Source organism: Gossypium arboreum, chromosome 4 (assembly GCF_025698485.1).
Source record: "Gossypium arboreum isolate Shixiya-1 chromosome 4, ASM2569848v2, whole genome shotgun sequence".
NCBI classification, from domain to species: domain Eukaryota; kingdom Viridiplantae; phylum Streptophyta; class Magnoliopsida; order Malvales; family Malvaceae; genus Gossypium; species Gossypium arboreum.
The window spans coordinates 47689340-47702339 of NC_069073.1; the positions used below are offsets into that span (position 1 = coordinate 47689340).

At 29.9% G+C, this 13000-nt stretch overlaps 1 protein-coding gene across 1 annotated transcript; it reads right to left on the reverse strand.

Annotated features, from left to right (window-relative positions):
* On the reverse strand, positions 1-1147 carry LOC108459389 (zinc finger protein 8). The gene has a single exon (XM_017758748.2). It carries the CDS (start codon positions 846-848, stop codon positions 102-104), a length of 747 nt encoding a protein of 248 aa, XP_017614237.1. The 5' UTR covers positions 849-1147; the 3' UTR covers positions 1-101.
* Between the last annotated feature and the right edge of the window lie 11853 nt (positions 1148-13000).

Sequence of the window (13000 nt, forward strand, 5' to 3'; positions counted from 1 at the left end):
TTTGTGTGCTAGGAATTATTATATATATAATATAATCGCCTCATCTTGCAGAGCAAAGATTTTGATTTTGTTTTTCTCGTTTAAAATTAAATCAAAAGTTATTACAGATGTAGATCCAAACTCACATGGTCTTGCAATCTTGGCTTGGATTCATAAACGTACCGACTCTGGGAGCTTGAACCACCACCGCCAGCAACAACCTGAGAGGGCGGCTTCAACTCATCGCCGGTAAACAAAGGCAAGGGATGCGAGGATGAGGATGATGAGGAACGGTCAGGATTGAAATTAGAAGAGTTATTTTGAAGGGTAGAAGGAATTCTCCATAACCCCAGTGGGCTGCCATTGATGGGTGGGTGATGAGAAAAGGAGGTATGGTTCCCATAAAACCTACTGGTACTACCGGTAAAGCTAGAGTTCCATGAAGGGTAAGTGATTGGTGGTGTTGGAGCTGAGCCTAGCCTGTAGTTAACAAGTCCATAAATATGAGCATCAGATAAAGAGGTGTGCACCATTGCTGACTGAAGATGAGCTCGTTTCGCATGTTGGCGTTCCCTTTTGTGAGCGTTTTGGTGACCACCTAAAGCTTGGGAGGTGGGGAAGTTTCTGCAACAATAATGGCACTCAAACCTTCTGCTATTATCACCATTGTTCTCGTTCTCCTTGGTGGTATCTTCGTTGTTCTCGGCTGAGTCGGACTCGTTGCTGGGCGTAGCTGGGTCAACACCACCGAATTCCTTGCCGAACAAACGGATGCCCTTTTCTTTGTTGGGGGCAGGGCGGATAAAGGGAAGCTGAGAGAAGGATTCTACGTTCATGAAGTCGTGAGTCTCCCTTTCGTTCTTCTCCATGATTAAACAAGAGAAAAGAGGGTGGGTTGAAGTGTTTGGGAAAAGGAGGAGGAAAGAAAGGGGGGGGGGGGGGTTGCCTAATGGGGCTATAGAGAGGGAATGGTTATGGTTATGGAAGAGGGAAGCACGGACAAAAGGGTTGGAGGCAAGCCATGGCACATGATCTGAGAAGTTGTGGTCCGATGGATGAGAGTGGGTTTGTCAAAAGGACTACCTTGGCCTCCTTTCACTTAAATGTTTACAGTGTTTTGGAAAAATCTGCCACACCCTCCTAACATCTTCATTATTTACCACACTTATGAATTTATCTTCTTTTTTTCTTTTTCTTTTCTTTTTTTAAATTATGAAGGAAATTTGTTTATATAAAATCAATGATTCAACCTAAACTAAAACATCCGCTAATCCATCTCAAGATTTGTTTTAATGTTCCTATTTATAATTTATAGAAAATTATAAAATTATTAAAATTATAAATTCCCTATTATTTCTTTTAAATATTATTCAATTTCCAGTTTATTTACAATACCGAGAGTAATATAGATCTAACCCAAATAATATCAAAGTTTTATCAATATATCATTATTTTATTTGTGCTTAAAAGAGATATATCATGAAATATAGAGATGTTTCAGGAAGGTTTCGAATTTATATAACACTTTTAGGTGGTTGAGATTAAGAGTGTATTTGGTTGGATGGAAAAGTGAAAGGACGAGACAAGTGAGTGAAAAAGTAAAAAAAATAAATAAATTTTGAGACTATGGAAGAAAAGTGGAAGTAAAGAAAATAGAAGAAATAATAATTTTCAATCTTAATACATAAAAATCAAATTAGAATGACGAGAAGAGAGAAATTGAGAAATAAACATATGCTAGTTTAAAATTTCATTTTTCAAGTAAACCAAGCAAGGGATTCCTTTTTAGTTTTTCTATCATTCTACCAAGTTTATGTTTATTTATCAATTCCTTCAATTTTCCATCTTAGTATTGTGTTTTGAGAATTTTTGGTTTCATAGAATGTTATATTGAAATCAGTAGGAAGAATTAAGAAACCTAGACTTAATGGAGCTCTTTTATGGTCAAAAGGTTAAATAGGAAATATTGCTTCTTATATTCATTTCAGTATTTATTTCTTCCCTGCTGATTTTATCTGTGGAGATGGTTCAGTAGCTATAAACTTAAGATTGTTTAAGGGCAGTCCAATTATTAATTAATTTGTGACTTTTAATTTATAATTATTTTTTATAGATTTTTACTATTAATCAGTTTGGCATACAAGTATTTTTCTGTGCTATTTTATTGAAGTAGATCATTTTAAATATTACTTCAATATTTTAATTATTTAAATAAAATGCATCGGTTTAAGGTATTTCAAATTAAATTACAACATAATATTTGGTTATATAGTTGTTTAATAAATTTTAATGAATGTTGCAATTAATAATATTTTCGATTGGTATGTTTTCACATTAGGTCTTTAACAACAGTTTTGTGATTTTACATTTTAATATTTAATCATTTTTAAAATATTTTATTTTTAATTATAGTAATTAACATAAAATAATATTTTTGTTTGAATTATTAAATATACTTAAAATGCATTAACCTATAAATTTAAATATTGTGGTAGAAATTTTTCAAATCATAATTAAAGCATTTTTAATTTATTCAAAATAATAACTAATTAATATAATTATCTCTTATATTAATTAAGTGATAATTGAGATGCTTAGAATTTTATTAGGTAATAACTCTATTTTAGATCAATAAAATTAGCAAACAATTTTTAACTAATAATTGTAAATTACATTTTTAAATGTGTAAAACTCACAATTTCAAGTTCTAATAAATTATAATTATTTTTAAAAGTATAATTATCACAAATTTTATTTTATTTTATTTTTTTTTCTTTTAAATATGAATTTAGTAATATATTAGAAAATAAAAGATATTCTTTATCAGTTGAAAAAATTTTCAAACTTAAACTTTCAGATATATACATATATGATAGTACGAATGATATGGAGAAAATGTTATTCATTTAAAATTCATTTTAATTTATTTTAGTTGGTTGTTATCGAAGAAACAAACTACATATATCATCATAAATTTATATTCTGAAAATTACTTAATTTAAATATCAAGCAAAAGTTTTTAGTTTCTTATAGTAACATGTATATATAAAATAATAATAAGTTATATTATTTTTTTACCAATTAAAATACTATAAATCTTACATAGCACGGGTAAAAACTAATCATATATAATATTTATTAAATATCTATATAACCATAGGGATAAATACTAAAAGTATTCTTGATCTTTAATACAATTTGCAATGTTATATATCAAATTTTAATTTTGGTTCAATTGTCATATTTCACTAACCCGTTATCTATGTGACACAATTTTCATTAAATAATGTGTAACTTGTTGGCATGACATTTTATTATGTTGAGAAACCAACTAATAAATTTAAATTATTTACACCTAAATTAAAAAATAAACACACTTGGAAAAATGACCTCTTATTTCCTCAAGAAATTTATTCTTGTTAAATTTAAGTGAAAATAATTTAATTTTTTAACCTAATAAAATGCCATGTCAGCAATTTATATGACTTAACAAAAATGGGTCACATAGATAATGAGGTTAGTGAAATAAGAAAATTGAACTAAAATTAAAGTTTGATGTATACAAATACACTAAATTAATGTTAATGTGTAATATTAAAAATATATTGTATCAAAGTTCATGTATAATTTTAGTATTTATCCCAATAACCATCATTTAAAGTAAACTTTTAAGAAATATTTTAAAAACATTGTAAACAAATTTAAATGTCTTTTAAATTAAAATTGTTTAAAGTTTTAAATATATTTTTTATAAATAATTTTATAAATTAAAATGCTTAAAATTATATATATTTTTAAAAATGGTTTAAAATTTTTAAAGCAATTATTTGTCAATTAAAATGTACAAAATTAATAAAATTAGTATGGTTTCTCCATGCTTTGCATTGTGTTAATTATTTAGTTCTTGACAAAATTATAATGTTTAAATTTAAATATTATAATTTTCTCAAAGTTTTATACTCTTTGTATATTTGGAGTTTAATCTTCATACTTTCATTTTAAGAATTTATTTTCTACTTTTCAAATTTAAAATTTATGTTTATTTGTTAACATAGTTAAATTTTTTTGTTAAATTATCTAGTGTGGCATTTTGAAGAAAAAATCATTTGGTAACCATGTAACAAAAAATAACATTATAACAAACTTGAATTTAATAAAGAATTTTAACAGTGCTAACAATTCTTCAAAGTTCACATCATCATTTTAATTAAAATGAAGTATTTAGACTAACTTATAGCATTATAAAAGTTAAGGTGCCAAAATATGTCAAAATTAAAGTATATTCAATAAAATTTAAGAGAACTATAAGGATCAAATTTGAATTTAACTATTCTTATTATTTAAAAAATTAGAGGGATTGGAATTAAAATTACCCATTATATTTTCATGTAAAAAAGTTGCATAAGTTTTAAAAATAATGCTAAAATTAAAATTGCTTTAAAGTTGTTTTAATTTTTCAATATTTTTAATTGAATTTGTTTAAAAATTTAAATTAAATTAAATTGAAAAGGTTTTACATTAAGATTTGTAAAATTGTTTTACAATAATTATATCTTAAATTATAATTAAATTAAAAAATTAAAACTTTTAAAAACATGTTTTAAGACAAATTGTTTAGATAATCTTTGGTTTTTAAAATTGTTTAATATTTTAAATAAATATTTAAAATATATTAAAATCATATTACAAGGTGTTAGTTAAAATGTTTAGAAATTAGAAATTATTAACAATTAAAATTGAAGTACAACATTTTCAAAAGTTTTAAAACTATTTACATTTATAATTTCAATAAAATAAAATTTCCAATACTATTTTAAATTAAAACAACATAAAAATAATTTTAAAATTATTAAAGTAAAGATATTTTGTATTAAATTTATGCAGTTTTATACTTCAAATAATTTGTTCTTAAAATTTGTAAATCTGACATTTAATTAAAACTTTATTTATACTAAATTATAAAAGATTAAATATAATTTAATTGATATTTTGAGTTTTTAACCCTTGATCCTTATTTAGTTTGCTCAACTAAAAAGATTTTATGCGATTAAATCTTTATATCCCCCAATCTCACAGAAAAAAGAAAAAAGAAATCCATTAGTATACTAATCGAGACTATATATTTATCATATTTGAAACACAACATAATGATGTCCAAAAAATATTAATCAGATTGCTCTCAAAGATTGCTTTCATATAATAAAAGTGGGTATTTTTCAATCTTTAATATCCATGGATCTCATATGAACACATGTTCCCTTCATTACCTATACTGATGTTAACATGAGAGCTTAGTTATCAATTCTAAAGGGACAGCTTAATTATTGGAGAGGGATATATGTATATTGTGTGGAATGTTGCTCTTTCTTTTGTGGATTGCTTAGGTTTTGAGATGTTTCTTTTCTTGTTAGATTGGTGCTTGTCAGCCCTCCCTCTCTCTCTTTATAACTACTCACATTAAGTTACATATTTAACATTATGATTTACATATTTTTCTACTATAAACATAATTAATTTGTATGATTTTATGTAACACTCCAAAATATCTGAGTTAATTGTAAAGAATGATTAAGTAAATGATTAGGTTTGACGGTTAAGTGTTTAGTGAACTAGATCTTAGAGGTCTTTAGTTCAAGTTGCACTTCTCTAAATTCTTTTCTTTATTTTTCAGCAACTTAAGATCAAAATCATACTTGAATATATACTAAATGAAGTAGAAAGTAATTGTGTGGGTAGTAGTTTAATGGTTAAACATTATTCTTTTCTCCTCTGAATCTTAAGTTCAAGTCTTACCACCTTCATTCCATTTTTTTTTAATTTCGGCAGAAAAGTCCTAATTAGACATGGATTTTAATTTCTTTCCAACCCTAAATAGGAATTTTCCTCTCATCTCTTTATATTCTTCTTTTTCTCTTTCCTTTTATCAAATTTTACATCATTTTACTGAGAATTATTTTGCTATCTAACTCAAAATCGATTTCCATTAACTCATTTTCCTCACTGATTTCGTAATTTCCGACAATCGCATATCATATTTTTATCAAAAGTTAGGTAAGTACTCTTGTTTTGATTTGTAAGAACTTGAAATTCTGAAAGAGTGTCAGATCTCGCTAATATCTTAATTCGGTTATGAATCTTTTACGAATTGTGCCAAAATTCTTGAAAAATCTTGGTTAATCTTGAAATTGATTATTGACTCATATGTAAATCTCGTTTGACGAACCCAATTTAGGTACCTCGGATTAGATTTGAACGAAAGGGACGTCGCTCAATCTTTCGATAACAACTGTGTGTTATTTAAAAGCAAATCGGGACAAACCATGCCTCAGAATTGTAACAGCCCGGTTTTAGCTAAATTGGAACAGTGGTTTCGAAACCACAAATTCGATGTTGGAAAATCATTTTAATATTATTTTATGTGTTTACATCATGAAATTATGTATGTGTGAAAGTTTTGTGAAGAAATTTTATCGTTTGAATAGTTAATTTGAGAAAAAGGACTTAATCGTGTAAAATGCAAAAGTTGCATACTATTTGTTTAAAGTGCTTAATTGCTATGATTTAGTAAATTAGAGGTCCTTATGTTGTAATCAAACCATTAATAATATGAGTGGACATATATGGACATTTAATGGATGTTTTAAATGGTTTTTCATTAAGGTTATTATGGTAATTAGTATAATTATCATATGTTAAATAAATAAAACAAATTAAAGCTTCATACTCATCTTCTTAGCCAAATTTAGAAGAAGAAAAGAAGCCATATTATTTCATCTAAGGTTTGGCCATTTGATAGCTAAATTGGTAAGTCATTTTAGCTCGGTGTTTGATGATTTCTATGTTTTTGTAATTCTTGCAACTTAATCTAGCTAGCCCTACCTTTAATTTTGAAAATGTTAAAGATTTTAAGAGTTTCCATTGTTGAATCTATGTGTTCTTTAGTGTTTGAGGATGAAATATGAAAGCTTGATGATAGTTTTACACGTTTTGTTAAGTGATTTTTTTGGTGAAAATGCAAATTAAGGGCTAAATTGTGAAATGTAAAAAATGTATGGTTAAAATGTGAAATAAATGAAAGCTTTGAGCTACGAGGGACTTATATGTAATTTATCCAAGCATGAGTTTTGTTGAATTGTGTGAAGTTTGTGTATTTGTGAAATAAGGACTAAATTGTTAAAGTGTAAAATTTTAGGGGCTAAAGTGAAAATAGACCTAAATGTATGTTTTGGACTAAATTGAATTAGTGGTTGATTAAAGAAGCTAATTTTGAATATATTTAGATTAATAAAAGAGGAATCCGGAATTAGATCGGGGGAAAGGCAAGATTATCGAGTAATTAACTCATTTCGCCATTTTCATACTCGAGATAAGTTCGTATCTGACGATTTCATTATAAATGTATGTTAAATGCTTTGATATTGCTTAAACTGTGATTATGAGATTTTCATTAATGTATAAATTGTAAATACGACTCTACGGAATTATTTCAAAGATGGAATTGTCGAGCTAGAAATCCCGGTTGAACCTTAGGAATAGATTTGGATATGTGTGAAATGTTATAAGATGATATACCAATTTGGATTCGGGCCATGCATATCGGATGTTTTGGCTTCGGGCCATAAAAATAGTTCTTCGGATAAGATACCTTGATGTGACTACGGGCCATGGTATAGGTACTAATCGTACGAGACTTATGAGTATCTAATTTCTATTTCGAATGGCTCAACGGGCAAACGAATGATATGGTTGAGAAAGAAGTTAGTACGAGGAAATACAAGTATGTATAGAATCTATTCGAGTATTAAATAGAGAAAGTTCGATGAGATGGTATTTGATCATGTTTTGAGACATGAGAAAGGTTTGTAGTTAATGTGTATAATTGGTTGATTTGTATTTATTTGATGAATTAAGTTAATTACATACGAGCTTACTAAACTATGAAGCTTACTTCGTGTTATTTTTCTATTTTTTATAGTGAATCAAGGTTAGCTTGGATCCGAGAGTCGTCAGGAACATCATCGCACTATCAGACATCTAATTGGTACTTTTGAGTTGTATAAATATAGTATATGGAATGTATAGGCTACTTATGGTATTTTGGTTATGATTATAGCCATGAGAGTTGGCTTGTAAATGATGTTAATGTTGATGTGTGTTTGGACATTAGAAATGGCTTGTAAATGTATATGTTTTGGTTTGTATATATAGCCATGAGTGATGGCTTATTTTGGCATGTTTGGTATGAATATGGTTATGGTTTTATAGTTGCAAATGGTAAGTTGATTTATGGTGTATAATGCTTGAGAAATGTTTTGATGAAATATGATTTTGTAAGTTGGGCTGATAAGTATTTGAGTAGGTGATTGGTATTGATTTAAATATTGAATTTGGTGGAAATGGATATGGTATGAATTGTGCATTTGGTTGATGATTTTAGCTGCCTAATTGAATGATGAAATGGTACTATTTTGATTGTTTAGGTGTGCATGAATAAGGGTGGAAAATTGGGTTTACAAATGGCCTATTTTTGTCCACACGGGTAGAGACATGGAAGTGTGTCTTAGGCATGTGTGACACACGGTCATGTTACACAGCCGTGTGTCCCCTGGTGTGGTTATTAAAATGAAGTCAGTATGCTCCACACGGTCTCACACACGGGCGTGTGACTAGCCGTGTGGTACAAGTCAGTATACCCCTTAATTGGCACACGACCTAGCACATGGGCATGTGACTTGGCCGTGTTGCATAAGTCAGTATACCCTACTATTTTGGCACGGACTAGTGCACGGCCTAGCACATAGGCATGTGTGGCCTCTTCGAAAGGCACACAGGCTGGACTCGCAGGCGTGTGGTTGGCCGTGTGACCCAAGTCAGTATGTATGCCCTGTTTCCATATGGCCTGAGACACGGGCGTGTCTGGAGCCGTGTGAGGCACACGGCCTGTTCATACGGGTGTGTGACCCTTGTACGTTTGAAATTTTTCTAAGTTTCAAAATTTTTGTATGATACCGGTTTAGTCCCGAACCACCTCTAAAGCATGTTTAAGGCCTTGTAGACCCTATAAGGGACAATGTGATTGTGTTGAATGGATTATGAGATTGAATGCTTTATCGTTGATAAATGTATGCTATATGTTGTGTATTGATCTGTAATACCTCGTAACCCTACTCTGGCGACGGATACAGGTTAGGGGCGTTACTGGAATAAAGCCACACGTGTGGACCACACAACCGCTCGCATGACTATGTTCCCTTGAAACCCCAGGTTTTTCAATTTTCACATGACCTCAGTCTATTACACGGCCCAACCACATGACTATGCACCCTCTACACATGGTTCAGGGCTTTCCACACAGTCTGATCATGTAACCCCTTCAGCCTAACCAGAATTACTAGGTCCGGATCTTGAGTGTTACTACCCACAATACATAAAAAAATTTCAAAACAATTGACAGATCCTTCTTACTTAAAACATTTTTCTTATTATTTAATTAAATACAAAATTTCAAATACACAAAAAAAGTATTTAGAAATAAAAATATTACATCAGACTTGGCATAACTCATTACAACACAAAAGGTTATTAAAGACAGACTTTTAGGGTGAAATCTTACAATATGCCACTTTCCACCATATGTATAATAACCTTGTTCGCTGCTTCCTTGGCGTAATCCTAGCGTTGTCCCTCTTGGGCGTTCTTGTACTAAACTACCTGAAACATAAGCATAACATTTGTAAGTTTAGGAGAACTTAGTGAGAGTTAATACAAAATATCTTGGTGGATACTTTTATAGTATCTAATTAATATTTGTGTGGCAGCTACCATTCTCAACATCTTACTTCTATTTTGGTTAATGCTTTCACAATTACAAGCTTACACTTATACGCTAGCTATCATACTCTTAGCGTACCAGTTCTCTCTTAACTACCTGATTAACTTAAGATCCCTTTAGACATTTCATTAATCTCTCTTTCTCTTGAGACCACCAAAGTACTTTTCAAAAGCATATACCTTCAAAGCCTACTTCATATAGACTTAGCAGAGTACGCTACAAAGGCCAAACAGAATACACCACAAAGGCAACATACAAAATCACGTGTTTACTGTCCCGATGAACTTTTTCAGAAGGTGCCTTGGGTTTCTCCCTCGTGGACTTATACATAAATTTCATGTATCATGATCTTCTAGTTTGATCTACACATTATCAAAAGCTATACCATGAACATTCATACAGTCATATCTTGCCATGGGTCTTAACCACATGAATTTACACATTTTCATGTATCGTGATCTGTCAGTCCAATCTTCATTTTATTGGAGACCACACCATGAGTGTTTTCATATAATAAATTTCCATGGGTCTAAACCAAACGGTCTTACACTTATTTTTGTATCGTGATCTACCAGTCTGGTTAGCCTTATAACTGGCCTATTAGAGGCTTCATAAAAGGGACATTACTTAGAATTCACTTACCAGATTGTTCACACATTTGATCGATTCATAATTTTTCCTTATATCAAACTTTACTTGCATACTTTCCAATCAACGTTCTTTTCAACAGAACTTTATACATATAATCACAACACTATCATATTTACTATTCTTCCTATATTTATCAATAATTAGATATGGCATTATCATTTATATATATTTACTTTTCTTGAACAATACTCATGCAAGAGTTAGGATGGAGACTCACTTGATACTCACCCACAATAGATCGAAGCTCCAGACTTAGACATCATTCTCAAACCAACAACAGCAACTACTTCAAGAACATAGGATTACCATTAAAACTCATTCACATGCAAATTACTATCATCCTAATCACTGACAACCCACATGCAATGTAACACCCCTAGCCTGTATCCGTCGCTAGATGAAGGTTATGAGGCATTACCGATCAAAAACACAATTCTAATCATTAATATATACACATGAACGAGTCTCGAAAATCAGTCAAAATTTATTTCATGAACTAATACAACACTTAAATTTGAAGCATTTCATATCATACATATACATACAGTCATATCATTCACAGGCAATAATATGAATTATAACATTCAATTATTAAAGCATTTATGAACTTTAACAAAGATAATATATAAACGTAAATGATTATTCAGCTATTATAATACATGAGCATATGTATACACCGACTTTCCATATTAACTAATGATATCATTACTCAATTCAAAACTTAAGCATCATTTAAATATCTAATATCAATTAAATTTATACTTGAAATCACATGTCAATAGATTATACAAACAAATATCTTCATAATTTTTACATAGTGACTAACCCCATTAGTACCAAATGTCTAATTGATAAACAACCACATGAGTCACATAATTATGCCGAACATTTATGCATACTATTATCATGTAATAGTTCATTTATGAAACTAATCTTTATGACTTTAATGAATGTTTTGTCATGGTGACCGAACACATATAACTATATATATTTCATGCTTTCAATGAACATAAATCACAACCAAATTCCCAATTCCCATATTCTAAATTATTTTGTCTTATAAACATATAATTCAAATAATACATCAAACCATTTTTTTACATGTATATTCACAAATGCCTAACCATAGGTAGCTCAAAAAATAATATTCATATCCCCCATCTCATGACCGAATGTCATTATTTCAATCATGGTCATTTAACCAATATGTGTGTGTGTGTGTGTGTGTGTGTAACATGAATTTACCCATACCAGATAACGAACATATCAAGACAAGGTTATAACATGTTCAGACATAATTAACTAACCTGTAATGTCGAATCACAAATAATTCATTATCCTAATACAACCACCCCAATCACATATACCTTACTTTATGTATACTTCAACCGATTTAGCTATATATTCATCCATAATCAATAACCATTTCCAAATCATAGTACACTTATCACAAATACCATTTCATCATAGCGCTTAACATTATAACCAAAATGAATTCAAACCACAACCAAGCGTAATCGAATTCAACATATAAATTAAGCCATTTTCTCATGGCCTTTATACATAACCAAAGTTCATTATTTCAAAATGTAATCCAGCCTATACATGCCATAGTTCCAAATGCAACTTATAAAATATCGAAGGCGGTCGATAGTGTGATAGACTTTGCTGACGATCCCCGAGCTTGTAACTTGAATCCAAAATTTATAAAACAGAGTAAACATGAACACACATAGTAAGCTATTATAGCTTAGTAATTCATAAGCAAATAAACAACCCCATGATATAATCAACTCATTTTAAGCTAAATTGAATTACATTATCATTACCAAGCTTAATCTCAAACCTACAAGTGAGATAAATAATACATTTTCATGCACAATTCTACCTTGGCTGAATGCTCACATAATCATATAAACCAAATATCAATCAACTTTCTAACCTAAATTGTCATTATATAATCAAACACACATATACATATTTATATAAGCTCAAGAATCCGATTATAGTATCATGTACATATACTAACAATATGGCCGAATATACATGGTCACATATATACGCATATCCAAGAATCAATTCCATAATATTCATACCATTTGTTCAACAACCGAATACACTTATTAAATTCATGCATATTTATCCTTTGCATCATCACATATAACTTGTAACAACTTTCAAGTCACATACTTACCTTATTACTGGTAGTTGACAAGCTAACTCATACCTGGCCTTTTAACTCGTTTTACAAATCCGATCACAATTTACCTTTGCCTGATGAACCATTCGGAATTGGCTAGGACACTCGGATAATCACACATATATTGTACAATGCCAACATCCCAGACGTGGTCTTACATGTAATCACATATCGATGCCACTATCCCAGACAGGGTCTTACTCGCACACATATATCGGAGTCACATATCAATGCCATGGTCTTACTTGCACACATATATTAAAATCCTATATCATCACATATGTATCTTAACTATTCTTAAAGTTCATACGGGGCTTTCGGACGTCATAACTCTGTCG

Bases quoted from the DNA above. Each gene is read 5' to 3' on its own strand.
- LOC108459389 (XM_017758748.2), bottom strand. From the start codon at position 848: ATGGAGAAGAACGAAAGGGAGACTCACGACTTCATGAACGTAGAATCC.